The 17414-nt window shown below is 50.2% G+C and overlaps 1 protein-coding gene and 1 long non-coding RNA gene across 4 annotated transcripts in view; one reads left to right on the top strand and one right to left on the bottom strand.

The window, feature by feature from the left end:
- The window catches only part of CREB3L1 (cAMP responsive element binding protein 3 like 1), a 41042-nt gene that overhangs the window by 12142 nt on the left and 11486 nt on the right, over window positions 1-17414 (bottom strand). For 2 of the 3 annotated variants that reach the window (XM_015864542.2, XM_015864540.2), the window contains exons 2-6: window positions 8789-9017; window positions 3531-3691; window positions 1751-1829; window positions 950-1110; window positions 650-799 (exon numbers count right to left, since the gene is read on the bottom strand). In XM_015864542.2, coding sequence (XP_015720028.1) covers window positions 650-799; window positions 950-1110; window positions 1751-1829; window positions 3531-3691; window positions 8789-9017 — 780 coding nt within the window. The remainder of the gene's footprint in view (window positions 1-649; window positions 800-949; window positions 1111-1750; window positions 1830-3530; window positions 3692-8788; window positions 9018-17414) is intronic. The other variant, XM_015864541.2, reaches the window with a different exon arrangement.
- On the top strand, window positions 7375-11817 carry LOC116653469. The gene is made up of 2 exons (XR_004307341.1): window positions 7375-7636; window positions 8181-11817. It is a non-coding gene; the product is annotated as an uncharacterized LOC116653469 (long non-coding RNA).

A 17414-nucleotide genomic window follows, 5' to 3' on the forward strand; every position in this document is an offset into this window, starting at 1 on the left:
TCAGAGAGCAGTCAGTACCATAAGCATCTAGACATGTCTTTGTGGTCCCCCTCATCTTGTCTGCTCTCTGCACACACAGCACCATTAGGTAAATGGGGAGGTCACCTTCCAGTCTGCCATTCCTACCAGTCTCCAGGCCAAAACTGGGAGGAATGGATGCTGCAGGCATGAAGTCTTATTCGGCCTATAGCCCACACGTATTTGTTGCAGTGTGCCTGACCCCCCTTGCTGCTGAGAGCATTTTTTGGTTGCTCTGAACTCCTCTGACTCACATGGTACGTGCTGTGGCCATCTGGGCAGATTCTGCCCCAGACCACTTCTGAGTCACTGGGTGACTAATTCAGGGTCCCGTTATTTCTCCCACAAGATGCTTTCCAATCAGTCTAAAGTCTGATAGCTTCTGCCTGGCTAATGATCTCTGTGCACCACTCATGTCCTACACCATGCCGTGGTTCTTGTTGTCCTGCCCCCACAACAAGGCCTGACCAGGACGGTTCATCATATGCCTTATTTTGTGGGCCCCATTGCAAGCACTCACAGGAGATGGGCTAGAAGCCACACTCTCCAGCTATAGCTGTATGCACAGTATGCACAGTCAGCTGAGGCTCTGGAATCACAGAATCTGCATGGTTTGCTTATTTGCAGTCACCTTGTTCTTTATTTTCCTCCTGACCCTCTTCAGTGCTTTCTCCTCTGCTTTGGTGAGGGGCAGCTTGGTAGGAATGGGGTAGCCCTCAGCAACCAAGGTGCGTTTCTCCTCTTCAGTCAGGAGCAGCGGGCCAGAGGTCCCTTGTAATTTCTGAAACACACAGAAAGCAGCTGTCAGCAACAGCAAGGAGTCCTGCTCCTTAACAATGATCAAACCCGCCCTGCAAGTCTCAGAAAGCTTCCAGTCCCCTCTGAGCACCAAGAAGCCCTGCATCACTATGACCTCCTGTTGCATCCTTACGTGTGGAGCTGTGAGGAGAGGTGAGGAGGAGATGGCAGTAGAAGAGCGAGCAGCAGGTCGGGCTGGGCTGGAGGGAGGCAGGGACCGAGGGCTCTGGGACCCGTCACTGTCACTGCCATGGCTGCTGGGCGGAGTTGGAGGCATCTGCACCAGGTCATCTACTGAGAAATAAGGATGTCAAGTCAATGGCTGTCATGTCAGCCTGTTGGGACAGGCATAGATGCCAAGTAGCAACAAGAAAAGGCACTGCCATAAGACAGGACTGAAAGAAGAAACCGATAAGTCTCATTACATGGGGTCTGCCTAAGAACAAGGCTGGACTGAGCTTTGCCCAAGACAGAGATGAGACTGACCTCAAATGTGCTAAACTAGGAACTGCAGGAGAGAACTGACAGGGCGTTTGCAAAGACACTGGTGGTATTTACAAAGCATTAAGATTACCTGGTGTCAATCAAAATGGAGTAGAGTGCCCATGATGTTTTGCTCCATAACCTGTTCACATGTGCAGGAAGCTCTGTAGAAGAGTTCTTCCAAAAGCACCGTAAGGCTCACACACTTGACAGCACACTCGATCAAAAGTGAGTCTGGTTACTCAGCTGGTTGCCAAGCACTTGAAAACTGTCCCCACTTTGTACTGGAGAAGTTGTATGTGAGTACAGTGCTCCCCATCATCTATTGGTCTGTACCCTGGTACTGTCTCACATATATGGCTCTGCTTCCAAGTAATGATAGTAATAGTAATGATCTGTATCTGACTAATTTAGAAGGATGTATGTTTACCAGCAAAATCTGTCTGCTTACCTGCAGGTACATTTAGAAACTGGTTCACTTCTTTGGGTTCAGCTTTGATCACAGGTGCTGGAGTCATTTCAATGGGAGTCTGTGGAAAAGAAGCAGATAGAGATTTTGGATGCTGTCACTTCCCTTGCCCAGAGTGCTCCCACCAGTTCTGTTCACAGCCGCTGCTCACCACTCTGTGTTCCACCCCATATCAAAGCTCTGCCCCCAGACGGCCTCTCACAATACACAGCAACAACCAGGAATTCAGATGTAGCCCCCTGAAGTTTGTGTTGCTGGGCAGACAGAGAACAAGCACGTGTTTGCAGGAGAATCAGCAGTGGCAGATGGATATACTGTCAAGCAGTGCATTGAGTACCTCCAAGAGGGAGATGGCTTTCATCCCTGGCAATTCTTCCCTTGCTAGACACAGACAGTGCAATTTAAACCAACCTCTGTGTTACCATGGGAAGACCCCCTTTGATCTGTCTTCATTAGAAATGGGAGTATAGATATTGTGCAGAAAAAGAAAACAGAACAAAACCCCATCCTGCTCACATGATTTTCACCAGGACCACTGGGCAGCTGTTTCCAATTGGAGGGGATTGGGAGTTAAATAAAGAATACTTTTCTTCCATCTGGGCTGTGCTGCCCCTCAGCTCCCTGGCTTACCAGCCCCCAGGCCACCACAAGCTGGGGGAGTTTTTACACTGAACAGACACACTGCAAACTCCTCCAGACTGTAAACACAGCTGAGAGAGCACCATGGTATGGCTGCCGAGCACACACAGCAGAGCTTCGAGGGCACAGCAAGTTCAAGCTTTGTAAATAGTAGAGGAAGTTTGTGCACAGTTTTGGCTGGAAGTACCCATTTGTTTTGGATGGCTGTTTAAGTGGGAAGATGCTCAGCATGAGTGAATGAAGGAAGTGAACCCCAGGGAGGCTCTCTTGTTATCTACTGAGCTGCTACAAGATAGCTGAGATCTGTGTGAGACCGGTTGGACCTTCCTGTCCAACACGGCTGGACTCAGGGACAGCCAAACCAAGCCCCCAGCTCCCTCCCACATACTAGTAGTATAAGTGAGCTTCTTTCAGACAAACAGACTTCTTAAGAATTTAGATATGACTGAAAGACTTGGCCTCTTGTTCCTTAAAAATAATAGTTCCCATTGCCTCATAGGAAAATGCAAGGAGGAGCTGGACTAGGGCTTCCATTTCCAATAAGTAACTGAGAAAAGTGAAAGGCCATATGATAAGCCCAAGGCAATGAAGAAGACAGTGGCAGGGCAGGGGTCTGTACTCAAGGGTAACTGGGTCACTGGCGTAGCATTAACTGACACTGTTCTCTGAGAAAAATGCAATCACAAGTCAATGAAAATAAGCAAAAGAGTGGCTACAGAAATACTGGCAGATTGGACGTGAGAGGCCTCCAGCATGTGCAAGCTTAAAAGCCTTTGGGTTTTGTGCCAAGAAAATATGCTTGTATTTAACCCAGATTGTAAAACCTCCTGTGCCAGAGAAAACCTTCCTTCCATCATTTTCTCTGGGAGGATAAGCTGTCCAGCAGCTTCACTGCAGGAATCAAGAAGACAGTTCTAGCTAGCCTAAGGTTTGGTGCTGCTCTGACCTCTATTTCAGGAGGGGAATGATAAATGATGCAATATTTGGGCTTCGCATCACCTTCCTCTGTCTGCCCAGCAGCTTAATCACCTAGCAGGACCCTGCAGTCACACAACTGGGTCCACGTCACAGGAGTGCCACTGTGTGAGAACCCAAGTTCCAGATGGACCTTCAATGTGCTCACCTCCTCGGGGACTGGCAGTCTCTGCAGAGGGTTGAGGTTCAGCACCGGTCTGGAGCTGGCAGCCAGCTGGGACTCAGGCGGGTCTAGAGCCAGGTTCTGTTCCTGCTTCACCATGATGGAGCAGAGCTTGGGCCCCAGAGCCCACACTCCATTCTCCAGCTCTGAAACATGTACAACGTGAGAGTCAAACTTGAGTAAGAACAGGACAAAAAAACCAAATCCATGCAGACAGCTTCCCCCCATCTGGGGAGGCTGCCTTTCCAAGTTTAGCACTGTCACCACACAAGCATGTGCGGGCCCACAACAGAGGGAACAACAGGGAACAAACCCCCAGTGTGCAGAGAGCAGACAGGACAGAGCTAGAGGGATCGTGTCTCCGCTCTGCTCTGCTCTCCCTGTGCAGCCAATGTGCTCAAAGACAGCCGTGGGGTTTCTTCCCTCACTGATGTTTCAGTCTCATTCTCTGGAGTTTATTTATACTCAGTACTCAGTGTAAGGAGGATGCTGGGCTGGGCTCCTCAGGCAGCATGGCCAGCATCACAGAGCTGCCAGGTGTTTTACCAAGAATAGCACTGCCTCTGTGCTAGAGAGCTGGTGAGCACAAAGGCAGTGAGAGGCTGCTGGGGGTGCATCCATGCTCTTTGGCCTCCCGCTGATGCTGTGTCGAGTAGGACAGCTCGGTCACAGGACAGGAGGAGATGATGGGAAGAAGCCTGGTGTGGCACTCTGCTTGTGGGGCTGCTGTCCTCAGTCTTACCTCTGCTGACCTGCATTGCTTGGGGGCTGCTGTGAGCTGCTGTGCCAAGCTGCCATTGCTGACAGTGGCAGGAACAGAAGCACAGAAGAGCACTGAATGAAGCAGGGTCCAAGGGATGTTCCCTTGGACTCTACCTGCTCTGTACCATGCATGTGGTGTAAGCCAGGCTCACCACTGGAAGCAGAGATTCCAGGAGTGGTTACATCTCACATGGGGGGAAAAAGTTGCTGGGCAGGAGAGCGGCCTGGGCTCTGTTCTGAAGCTTTGATCCCCTTATTGCTCTTCAAATACTTCAGCCTGCCAAAAAGTTACTCCATGCTGGCCTGGAGCCTGCATCCACCACTCACTCTAATCCTCATCCCTTCCTCTTTTTATCTGACAAACAGAAACTCATTTATCTTGACAAAGGACAGACTATTTCTAAGTATGTCACCAGACAGTGCCCCAGTTGGCTCGACGTAAGGCAACATTTAGACTCACTCTCCAGCCCCTGCACATCTCTGTCTGCACACTGTGCTCCCAGAGCCAGGGGGGTTGCCCAGCTGTTTGCTGCCCAAAGCAGCTCTGTAATGCAGCCTCAGTCCAGAAGATGTCCTGGCAGGAAGAGAGGAGGTGAAAGGTCCTTCTCAGCTCCAAAAAAGTCTGTGCAAAGAAGGGCATGAAAGAGCAACTTGCCATGAGGAAGCTGCCATATGAAACAAAGTTAAAAGTACTGTAAATCCATCTTTGCCCAACTCAGGTTTTGTTGCCCATAGGAGAGGAAAGGGTGGAACCCTGAGACACAGTGGTCTCAAAGCTTGAGCAGAAATTACATCAGCTTTGCCTGTGGTATGTTGTCTTCCTGTCTTTGGCTTGGCACCCCTTATTTTACTGCCTGGAGAAGTCTTTCTAGCTGAGGCCCATTCTTTCCAGCTCTCTGTGTGCCTGGAAATCTTCAAGTACAGACGCAAGATGCTGAGGCTACTCCATGCATATACCAGCTCAGTGTGCTCCTCCCAGTGCTGCTGGGTCACTTCCTAGAGCTTCCAGAATGTCACAGGGCCAGCATCATCAAGGAGCGTCTCAGGCAGGCAGGGGTGCACTGCACAGCTATGATAACTAAGAGGCTGCTGAGCAGATACAGACTGAATTGCATTGTCACTGACCTTTGAAGGACACCAAACCCACAGCTGGTAATGAAGTCCCAGTTGCCCCTGGTATGCAAGCAAGCCCTTTCTTGTGGTTGGAGGCAAGGTGTTAGCCACAAGTATTTGCATACAGAGAGCTAGGACTAACTTCTTCTGTCTGACCACAGTCTGTTACTGAGGTGAGAGATCTTGAGAGGTGCTCTGTGACCCAGCTCTAGACAAGTTCAGCTACACTTGTGTCAGGCCTGACAGAGGACCGTACAATTTAATCTCATCCCTCTGCAAAGCAATTAACAGTCCACAGCATTCACAGAATCACAGAATGGCCCAGGTTGGAAGGAACCTCAAGGATCATGAATCTCTAACTCCCTGCCACAGGCAGGGCTACCAACCTCCACATTTAATACTAGACCAGGCTGCCCACTAGATCTCTTCCAGGGCTTCTCTATATCCACAATAGGAAAGTTGTGCCTACTGGCTTATCTGAAGTTGTGATTTTAGTCCTCACTCTCCCATCCTTCCTTTGTGCTGCAGAACTCTATGCTTCTCTTTTTCTCAGAAGCACAAGGCATCCTCCATCTGAGAGGCCTGTTGCTGAAGCCAGTTATCAGGCAAGGGAGAGCAGACCACCAACAGTTTTCCTCATTAAAGCTTGACTCTGCAAGACAGCAGCCCCCAGTGCTGTCAGTCCAGACAGTCTGAGGAGCAGACACCCAAATAACTATACATGTTGTCCTCCCATTTCCTGTCTATGTTCTGACCCAGCTCTGTTTCCCACCCTTGGAGATTTATCTAGGGAATGACTGGGTTGCAGACTCACAAACACATAAGCCATCAGAGGGTCAACGATGGACTGAGGAGGAAGCTTTTTGTGTGGACACATCCATGTTTTGCTGCATGAGAGGGCATTTCATGCAGCAAATGAGGTATGTCCATTGTGTAACCACAGCATAATCCACTGTATGTTGGAGGGATGCTGTATGGGAAATCACAGCTTGAACCTCTGATTAATCAGCTGAGGCAAGTATTGGGTCAGCTGTGGGAGCACAGGTGAGAGTAATCTAGCTGTGCTCCCGGAAGGGGTAGACCTCGACTCCACCTCCTCTAAGACCTCATTTAAGGGCTGACCACCACTGAGGCAACATCTCTTGGAGATTGTTTCCCACTGGAGACTGCCTCAGCTTTCCAGTCAAGGCATCGACATTGGTGAGTTTTCCTTTGCTAATAACCTTTGACTATCTACCATCATCTTTGTTAACATCTTTATATTAGCCACCCTTACAGATGCCAAGAATCTCATGCTCTGCTGTGGTTCCTCTGTATGTGATAGGAAGAAATATGGCTGTGAGTTGTCCATAGCTGCCCTGGGTTGGAAAGGTGATAAGTCAAAGAGCAACAGGGAAGCAGGACCTGGACAGGAATTCAATCACTAGCCTTGAGGCTGGTTCTGCACCCACTGTTGTGCATGATCCTGGCTCCCCTTGCTCCTGGCATCAAATCGCATTCTGCAGAATGGAGGGCTTGTACTGTGAACTGAAGCAGCCAGTCTGTGTGCAAACCATCTGGGAAGCAGACTCCATAGATAAACAGGGTCACAATGCACCCAGCGGCTTGCCCTGGCTGACTTGTGTTAGTGGGAACCATGTGGGAAGGGGTAGGATTTGGAAGTGCTGAAGATCTGCAAAAAAGCTGGGAGAAAGCTGATAAGCAGCAAGCCTCAGCCAGCTCCAAGCCTAGACAGAGCCCAGGCGTTCCTAGGGAGCTCTGCAGACCAAGCAGTTCTTGGTTAATGTTAAAGAAAAGCCACTCCTGGTAATTAATTTGAAGTGAATGTCTAAAAGGACTGAGACTGGATGGAGCTGTGCCAAAAGGACTGCACAGTGTTACAAATACTGGACCTGACTCAGGGCTACACTAGAATATGACTCACATCCCATTACAAGCCAAGATAGCCCTGGAAAGATGGGCTGAATTATTCCACTGCAGGACTTGTGGCATAGTTAGCCCTATACTTGCCACACTAATATCAGACCTTACTCCCAGCACAGAGCTAGCCTGGGCTCTTAGAGAGCAAGCTCCAGACTCCATCTCAGTCTCTCCTGTACCAGCCGCTGCCCAAGGAGGAACGTTGCACTGCATTCAGGAGGCTCATGGACTTGGCCTGGAGAGAATGCAACTGAAGCTGAGATATGTCCAGATGCAGAGGAGAGGAAAAGTGACAGGTACCCTAGAGCTGAATCCCTATGGTAGCTTCATGTAGCCAGGCTTCAGGGGGTGTTTCACTGCATTTCACAGCTCATGCTTCTTGTTTCTCTCATTCCCAAGGCGCACCCTCCTCGTGTCCATTTGCAGAGACAGAATAACCATGTGTCTGTGCACTTAACACTGCTTTCTTTTTTGTTAGTTGCCTGATTGACTGTTTGGAATGATTGCCCTCAAAGTCTATGTTGGGGTTAAAGATGGGAAAAAAGAATTGTGCAGATGGAAAGCTTTTGTGATTTTAAGACAGTACTTGCTTGGCTTGAGCTGCTTAGGATTGCCTCCAATATACTTTCCTAAGGGGCTCCTAGGGCACATGGTAGCAATGGCTGCAATTTTGCAGGGACCAAAGAGGCAGTGAAGGCCAGTTTCACTTCTTCTGCCTTTGTACCACAGAGCTGGGATCCTTCCTGGCCATGATAGGGAAGCCTCTGTCTTGAGTCTCACTCTCACTTAAAGGAATGGCTTTCTTCTGTGTATACTGAGCCTGTGCCACTGCTTTTTCAGGCAGCCTGGTTGTCCATCAGCTGTTGGGACACCCACACAGTGCCGCAAATTACAGGACTCTCTGCAAGGACTGCTCTAAAAATATCCAGCCATCATAAATTATCCCAAAATGAATTGTTTTAAAAATAGATTTTGAAATGACTGTTCCTTTCTGTCTCCTGCTAAAAGATCTGCTGGTAAAGAAGCCACTTAGCTTTCCACATGTACCAGCACTGGTTGCAGCCAGAGACTCATGCTTCCTATATTCAAGCCAAAACCCGTTTGACGGATGCCAAAACAGACCTGGATCTAGGGCATCCACACCCAGGCTTGAAGGATCCTAAAATGACTTTTGCCTATTGCTTGCCAGAAGCTGGCAGCGCACAGAACCACAGCCAATTATTATCCTCGTAAATAACAGCTAGCCCGGAAAAGGAGCAATGTGATTGTGAGAGCACAAGCTGAAGGAAAAAATGTGGGCTGTATTTAACAATGGCAGATCAAATTCTTCCCTGGATTAGCCATGCGCAAGCTCAAGGGTTAGCCAGTTTGTCCTTCTATGCGGAAGACAGCCAGAGCTGCTGCTAACAGACGTGTCTGACTGTGCAGTATGCGTGTCTCATGCTCACCGTTAGCATTATCTTCAGTCTTGACAGGCATAAGGGGGCTCTGGGGAGCAGAGTCTCCACTGAGGGAGTAGCTGTGCTCTGCCTGGATGCCTGGAGTGGGTGGGTCCAGGTCCATGTCCAGCAGCGGGTTCTTTTCAGCCAGAACTGGGTCATCGAAGAAACTGCTGAAGAGGTCGTTGGAGAAATCCTCCATGTTGTCAGAGAAGTGATCCAGGTTCTCAGAGAAATGCTGAGGAAAATCCAAGGGAGACAGAATATTAGTGTCAACTCCAAGAGGAATCTGAGCTTTCTCCTGTGCTGGCAGCCAAACCTCAGCAAAAGCACTTTCTGGATGGGAAAGAACAGTTGCTACCCCTTCTTTGCATCAGTGTGATAAAGACACCAGGACTTTAGACAGAAAAAGATGAGGTGCTTTATAGATTCTCTGCTTATTTATCTATGCTGTGAACGCAAGCAAAACTCTTTTATACCCTCACATCTCCTCCTTCCTCTGTGGGTACCTAACTTCAGCTTCCCAGCATCATCTCACTATGACATCTAGCCAAGCAGAGAACAAGGCAAGAAATCCCTGTGATGACAAAAAGTGTGGCTGAAAATCATGGTCTTCAGCACCTGTGGTGACAGACACTTTCTCATGATCTCTGCCAGCAGTGATAGGCACTCTGATGCCCCAGAGAACATCAAACCAGCTGCTGATTTCTATCAGAGAGGAAAAAGAAATCAATTGGATCCACAGGACAGGAAGACCCCCTGTTATATTTAATTTCCTCTGGGATTTCACAGCCCCTCTGCGGACCATATGAAGCTGTCCTCCAGCCAGATAATGACTGTGAAATTCTGCTCCCCGATGAAGTTTAAACACTACAGATGGGCTGTTAACAACAAACAATCATGCCACTAATCATTCTAGTAACAGCCAGTAAATCTGGCGGGTGCAGTTGGGGAGCCGGGCTCCTGATGCCACAGGGAACCTGCTTCTTTTGAGGCATATCCCCCTATTCAGAACTCAGATTGCTAACTTTTCCATTTGCTACAACAAAGCGCCGGTTGAGCGGGAGAAAAATGATGATTGCCAAACACCAGCTGAAAAATCATCCCATTCGTTGGCAGATTGACGCTTTTGGCTCATGGGGAGGAAAGAAAAGACAGATACATTCAAGTGACTGTATTACACAGACGGAACTGTGTAACTTAAATGAACTGGAGAGAGCTCAGCCGAGTCAGACTGCCCCCACCCGCCCGACTGTAAAAGCATCTGGGTGGGCAGAAGAGTGTTGAAAGCAGCATATTGAAATACCAGGAGCAAAAGGGTATGAACAGGAGAAAGTGCAAGAGAGCTCACAGGTCCTAGAGTAGAGGCATGAATGCCAGTGAACATTTCTGGGAGAGCCAGTTCCTAGAAGAGCAGGGGGTGCGTGCAGTTCTTTCCCCACCTGTAACATTGAGGAAGGAGTTGGCCAGAGGACCCCGGATGCTGGACCGTGCAGGTTCCTGTTCCTACAGGAAGGTATATTTGCTTTACCTGAGCACAGTATCACTCTGTCAACATTACTTGGGCTGCCCAAGCGTGGGGTGAGGCTGGGGAATGAAGTAGGCTCCAGCTGAGCAGACTTGCACTTCCCACCAAGTGGGGGAGGGAAATGGTAAGCTGTTGCAGTTTCTGTCATTGCAGTGCCCTTCGCCTTCCAACGTCATCCCTCAGCCACTAGATTTAAAAATCAAATGCCCGCGGAGCATGTGGGAAATGGGCAAAAGTCCCTGCTGTCTGCATTCTACCTGACATGAGGTTTCCCTCCCAGTGAGAAGGCCCTCCCAGGGAAGTCTGGGATGAAGATTTCTCCACTTGCTCCCATACTGGCAGCATGTAGGCAAGGCAGCCACTCAGCCATTTTCAAGCTGCCTAGTCTGCACTTGGTTCAAGTGACAGCCAACACCTCCATCTGCACTGTTCTTCTAAGGGAGCTGAGTCAGCAGATGGAATTGGGTTATTTAAAAAGCACTGGAAAACCAAGTTTTGTCCTGCCCTACAACACAGAGGGGTAAGAGAGTACAGAGTCCTGAGCATTAACCCCAGAGAGTGCCTGCTCATGTAACAGCTGTTCTTTGTCTTGCTTCTCCAAACAGCACAAGCAAACAGGACATGAACATGATAGCCTTATGGTAAGGATGTGAATGTAACCAATCATAGACAAGTAAAAGGATTCAGAGTTTTGGCTGCCAATGTAACACCAAAGCACACAGAGCCAGGATCTGACAGGAGGCATCCAACCTGTGTAAGTACAGCCATAGCCATAAAAACTAGAATGAATGTGTAACTCTCAGAGAGGAGCAGGAATGGATGGTCAGCTGCAGGAAGAATCATCTGTGACTGCCACGAGCTTCAAATTTCTTTCACAAGCTTGTGTTAACAAAGGTGGGGCTGGAGACCAGCCAGGGAGATGATGCAGTTATGCATTAGTTCCACTCACTGTCCTTTAACACTCATGCTTAAAACAAGGGTTAGGACAAACCTACCTGGAGGGAAGAGAAGCTCTGCCTCTAGGTTTACTTTGAAATGCCAGCAGTGTCTAAGGGGTGAGATGACAGTAATGAGTGCACGGGGCTGAGCATCGGAGCTTTAACGCAGGCACTGACACTGGCAGAAGTCATTGTGTATTTCCACAACAGAATAAACAAGAAGCTGAGCCACCAAGTCCTGAGGAGACTGCTGGGCTGCTTTCATGGGCTTTGTGCCTTCCCAACGCCAAAAGGAAGTGTTAGCTTTAGGATAGGTGTCAGTGTAACAGTGATTAGCAACAGTATTCGTAGATGCAGCTATACAGTAACAAGAAAGTATCTCCTTGTCCAGATCCAACTGTGATGGGCACACTGTAGCAAAGCCCAGTGCTTGTTTCAAAACCACTGCTATTTAGCCCAGATCAACCCTAACAGCCCAGAATATGCAAACTCTGCTGCTCAGCCTCATTGGGAGAGCTACACTTACCTGGTAAAACTCCGAGAAGGCTTCAGCCACCTTCCTCCTTAACATATGTGATAGAGAAGGCTCTGGGTAACTGCAGTTCCCAGGCTACAGTGTGTCAGGGCTGTGTGGATCATAACAGATCATGGTGGCTAGTGCCAGATTCTAAGCATCTCTAGTTGTGACAACGAAGGAACCTGCAAGTCTGCTGAGATTCTCCTTCGCAATATCTCAAGTAACTTTCATGGGCCCAGCTTGGGCAAGGAGAACCAGTCAACTGGGGAACGTGATTCTTTACCATCCTGGGCCAGAGGGAGCAGGCATGAAGCGTTCTGGGGGAAACGGCTTCCAGATGGGTTACAAAGCTCACAGCACAATCTCATTTTGCATTATTCCCTCCTGCTATCTCCCCCCTCCCTTTCACACCCTCCTTCCTTCTTCTAACTATGTTCCAAAGCCAAGAAATAGCACGAGATGTGTTTCCAAAGCTGTATTACCAGTGAGCGGTCAAGGAGGGGGCAGCCAAGGGACAGAAATGCAATGGTGAGGATGTGCTAGATTTCCTGATCCAAGCCTGATTTCTAGCCACCCATCCCCCCACTGCACCTCTGGGAGGACAGGGAGGCAGTGCCCAAGGGGAACAAACTGGGGTGTGCAGGCACAGGGATGACAACCATCTCCTCATCTCCAGGCAGCCTGAATCTGGTCTCATGCCACAGGAGAATCTGCTCAGGCTGAGGCCACCTCAGCCACAGGGAGAGTGCGAATCTGTCAGCTGCTGGCTCCTGCTCTCTCTCACTCGTGGTGACCGACATAGGCACTGACTCTTCCAAACATATTTCCACCACATGTTTTCACCCTGACCTCATGCTTAGGGTTGTCTAAATAGCAAACTGTGTGTGCGTGCGTGTACTTCTCATTTGAACAGCCCTTCCTGTTGTACAGCAGTTATCCTGGGAGTTAATGTAAGGCATCCAGACATCCAAATGCAAGCTTTCTATTTACCCCCACCCAGAGCCCTCTGGAGGGCCTCAGGAAGAGATCAAGGCATTAAGCTTATTCTGCTGTCCAGCTGTGTATATGGTGCACCTTGAGGTGCTCCTACCCAGTGGCTCCACATGGCTGGGAAGGAAACTGTTTCCTCTCCTTGTATCCACTTCTCTGCTGCAGTCACTTTGAATACATCTTTCCCTCCCTTTCCCTTTCACATCTCCATCCTCTGACTGTGACTTTCCCTTCCCCACCTCCAGTGGAGCTGTTTGGAAACAATCTCCCTCAAGGATCAGTTTAGTTCTCACAGCCTCCTTGCTCCCACTATGATGGTCCGGCTCCAAGGAGAAAGCAGCAAGGGGCTAATCCAGCTGGGTGGGAGCCCAGGCCCAGGAGACTAAGGGCCTTTGCAGGTTGGAGGTTCTGCTCGTGCTGGCAGGCAGAGCAGATGGGGAGGGGAATCTTCTGACTTTTCTCTTTTCTTTTTGAAAGTATTTTTCCTCTTTGCTTGCCAAGATAAATCTCCTGTCCCAGCTGTGACATCTGCATTTCCCTTCTCTGCTTTCACTAAGGAATGAAGCCCCCTGCACTCCAGCTTCACAACCGAGGTTTCCTTTACATTCCAGGAAAGAAGAGCCCATACACTCCAGACAGTCCTTCTGCTTGCTTAAAAAAATGCAGTGAATTTTAGGGCCTATGAAAGTGGAGGTCTTGACAGCATTAATGGGGTCCATGCGGGACAGACAGCTGCTGTGCACACTTCATCTCACCGTCTAGTCAGTGTAACTGCTCCCTGTGGGGTGCAAGTGATCGTCCACTACCTCTTGGCTCTCTCTAACTCCTCTGGTGCCCTTCTACCCTGACCTACATGGGTGAGAGGGGACACCAAAGGCCATCATGGACCGCAGCTTTTCCACTCAAGCTCTGCCCAGCCCCACATTCTGCCTAGGCAGTTTCACTCCCTGCTCTTCCTGCATCTCTGCATGGCAATGCTGAAGCAATTCAGTCTGAATTGTCTGCATACTCCAGCACTATTCCCAACCTCAGCCCCACCGGCAGTACTGCTCCGTCCTTCTCAGATCCCAGGGAGCCCAGGGTGACTTTCAGCATCCCGGACTCGGGCAGTGCAGCTCACCAGACGCCTCCCTGACACCCAGCCTCCAAGAGGCAGAGGGCTTGGCTCAGCCGGATCTGGAACCGGGCCCAGAATTTACTGCCTTCTGTAGAATAATGCGGAATGACAGCGAAAGGAGAGGGGGAGGGGAGCCGCATCTGACAGCAAGGCAGGGGACCCGGCCGTGCCATCAGCTCCCTGCATGCAGGGCACTCGGAGCGAAGGTGCGGCCACAGCCACATCCCCCCGTGCCTCAATGAGTCCCGGGCAGCTCCTGGTGGAAACCTCCTTCCCCAGCACGGCTGTGCCAAGGCCCTGGATTTACAATCTGCAGCGCTAGGCGCCGCAAGGCCTGGGACAGACGACGGAGGTTCAGGACACGATCACAACGAGGCCATGCGGGGAGCGGCGCCAGCACGATGCGCTCCGCCGGGCCCTGAAGCGGGGCAGCATTGGGGACGCGGGCAGCCGCCGTCCTGCCGAGCCACGGGGACCCGCAGCCGCCGCTCCGCCGCTCCGGCCCGAGGTGGGCGGCAGGTGCACGGAGCGAGCCCCGCATCCTCCTCGCCGCCGCTTAACGGCAGCCCCGCACGCTTCCAGCGGCTCATTGGCCGGCGGCGCCGAGGAGGCGGCCGATGGGTGGCGGCTGCCAGGAGCGGGCGGCGGCGGGGCGGGCGGGAGGAGTGCAGGGTTAGGACGGAGCGGACCGCGGCACACAGCGACCCGCAAAGCATCGGATCGACTCGCGGCCCGGCCCTGCAATGCCCTGCCCGACCCCTCCATCGCGATGGGATGCCCAGCACCCCGGCAGCGACCGGAGGATGAGGGGATGAAAGTGGGGGAAGAGCAGCCCCGCGTCTTCCACTCGCTGCCCCGTTGGCATTCGGAGCCGCCCCGACGGGGTGATGTGCCCCGAGGCTCCGTGTAGGCCCTGCCGGCCCCGCTGCACGGGACCGCACGGGCGGCAGAGCCGGGAGCAGCTCTCCTCCCAGCAGCAGCACCCTGGAGATATGAGGAATGCCGCCGCCTTCCAGCTCACTTGCGCTGCGTGCACAGCACAAATGCTGTGAGCGGCCCAAATTTCCCTTGGCTTACAGCTCGCAGCCGGCTCGGGTAGAAAATAATTAGAGCAGGATTTAAACCACGCACAGAAGTGGCTACAAGTCCCTCAGGATGAGGTGTTTACATCAGTTGCTCCTACTTGGGTAGGAGGGGGTTAATGTGTACTTTACCTCCCCAGGTGTGATAATACATCTTTGAGAAGGCCCTGCTATATTGCCTCGACCTTCTATGCAGATTTGCCCTTTGCAAAACCCAAGCACACATCCCTTCTCAGTGCCGGCAGAGCCAGAACACAACTGGGTTTTGGCAGCCAAGCTGATTGGCATGCAGCACCCCTGCGCTACCTAGAAATGCAGCTCAGGCCCAGCTCTGCAAACCTAGAGGCAAAATGGTCATGAGAAAGCCCATGCATTTTTAATTGTGTGTGACAGATCTGCCTGGACAGTGTAAGGAAAAAATCTTGATGCAAAGAAAAATAGCAGACAGAAGGCTAGAACGTGCAAGAGGCAAGACAGAAAAAATACTGTGTGTAAGGCTATGCCACGTTATGGTAGGGCTCCATCTGGATTCCCTCCTGCTCACGGAGGCACAGAGAGCACCAGCTCAAATAAGCAGAGGTCCAGGAGGTTTGCACAGGATGGAGCTGCTGCAGGACACCAGGAGGAATCTGAGGTTCAGAAGGGCCCTAAAGCAAATGCTTGGCCATGCCTGTTTGTGCCTCACTATGGTTCTGACAGGTACACGTGGTGCAATTAAAGGCAGCAAGCAGGGCAAGTGTAAGAAAATGCTGCTTTACTCTGTGCAGTTCCAAACTGTACTGCTGTGCTGAGGGGAAGATGAGATCACAGCATCCCAAAAGACACAAAATACAGCACAAATGAACAATGCAATTAAAAAGAAATTGGAGGGGTACGACTGCTCAAGCCAGTCACTAGTCAGGGGAATGGGGAAGTTTATTTTGTAACCAAAATTCACTTGAATAAACATCACTCCACCATTTCTTCCAACCTTCTTGGAAGCTTCCAATCCCGTCTAGTACTGGGTTGGAGTCATGAGAGCTGGCAAATCTCTGCTCTTGCACTTCTCTTCAACCTTTATTATGGGCCTTTTTCTGAATCTTTAAGAAAGGCAGTGAGAGCAATGGGAAAAGGTGCTCTGAGAGACAGAGCAAATCTGCTTGGGGAATTAACTGCAGCAGGAGGAGGGAGAATTTGTATTATCGTTATAATCAGCTTCATTTGTCTCATTGAAACTGTTTCACTTTAATACTCAGAGAACAAAATCAGAGATAATTCACATTTTGTCCCTCGTCAGGTCCCAGTAGGACCATAAAGAAATGCCTTGGAAGAGGAAGATAGCAGTACTCTCTGTTCAGGTCCAGAAGCTGAGGCATGCAGCTAATACCAAACATTACTGGTGGCTTTCATTCCTTGGGTTTTTGTAAAGGACAATCATAGAGCAAATAAGCCAGAGCAGATGCTTTGTGAGAGATGTTCATCCAAAATTTATGATGGAGAGATAGAAAGCTGGGATCTTCAGTGGCAAAGCTGGGCAAGAGCTGGGTTTTGCAACCAGCATGTTCAGTGGGATCCCATCAGCTGCTGCAGTGTTTGCTGTCTCTGGGGATGTGATGTGCACAGGCATCCTGGAGCTGGAGGAGCTCAATGTGAGCTGGGTTGGGACAGGGGACTCCTACTCTGTGCGCGTGCGCATGGCAGACGTTCCTGCTTCTGGGCATCGGGACTGTTTTCAAAGCAATTCAGCTTGGAATGCAGATTTCTGACCTGCTGCCAATATTCCAGTGGAAAAACTGTGCCCTGAGCAGCAGATAGGAAATTAAACTTCAGCTTCGGTCCTGAAGGTATCATTTGCACCTCAGAGGTAGAGCTGCAGAAACAGAAATCTCCAGAGAATGGGGAAATCCTTCCTTCACCAGGAAGGGCAGTAACACCTCTCAGGCCACCCCTTACTAGTGTGGCAGCCTGCATTAGCAGCATCCCAGAAGATAATGTAGCATGGGGTCAGAGCCCTAAGACGTGGTTGGAGATCTGACTGGTTAGAGACAATGCAGATGCTTCACAGGTTTTATAGCCTGAAATAAGTGTTCTGGTAATCAAGCGTGGGTCCTTACCCAGCTGAGTGCAGGAGCTATATTCATGCTTCAAGCTCATCATCTGTAACTGAGCTTCATAGAAAGAAACATCCAGTCTAAGCCAAAAGGCTTCAGAGAAATCTACCTCTTTCTAAAAAAAGCACAACTTAAAGCTAACTACATTCACCAAACAGATGAGTCACTTAAAACACTGACTCTCTAGCTTAAGCATTCAGACAAATCGTTTTCTCAGGCTTTGTGCTGTTAAATGAACAAGCCCTTCCTACCAGAGGTCCTCCTGAAAGGCACCAAGTCACTCCTTAATCTAGGGAGTGTGACACGTGTGGTCACCCTACCTGGTTGTTCTGCAGGCAGCAGGAGCACCACCGGTCTCACTGCAAGCAGAGAG

The sequence above is a fragment of the Coturnix japonica genome, chromosome 5 (assembly GCF_001577835.2).
Source record: "Coturnix japonica isolate 7356 chromosome 5, Coturnix japonica 2.1, whole genome shotgun sequence".
NCBI lineage: Eukaryota > Metazoa > Chordata > Aves > Galliformes > Phasianidae > Coturnix > Coturnix japonica.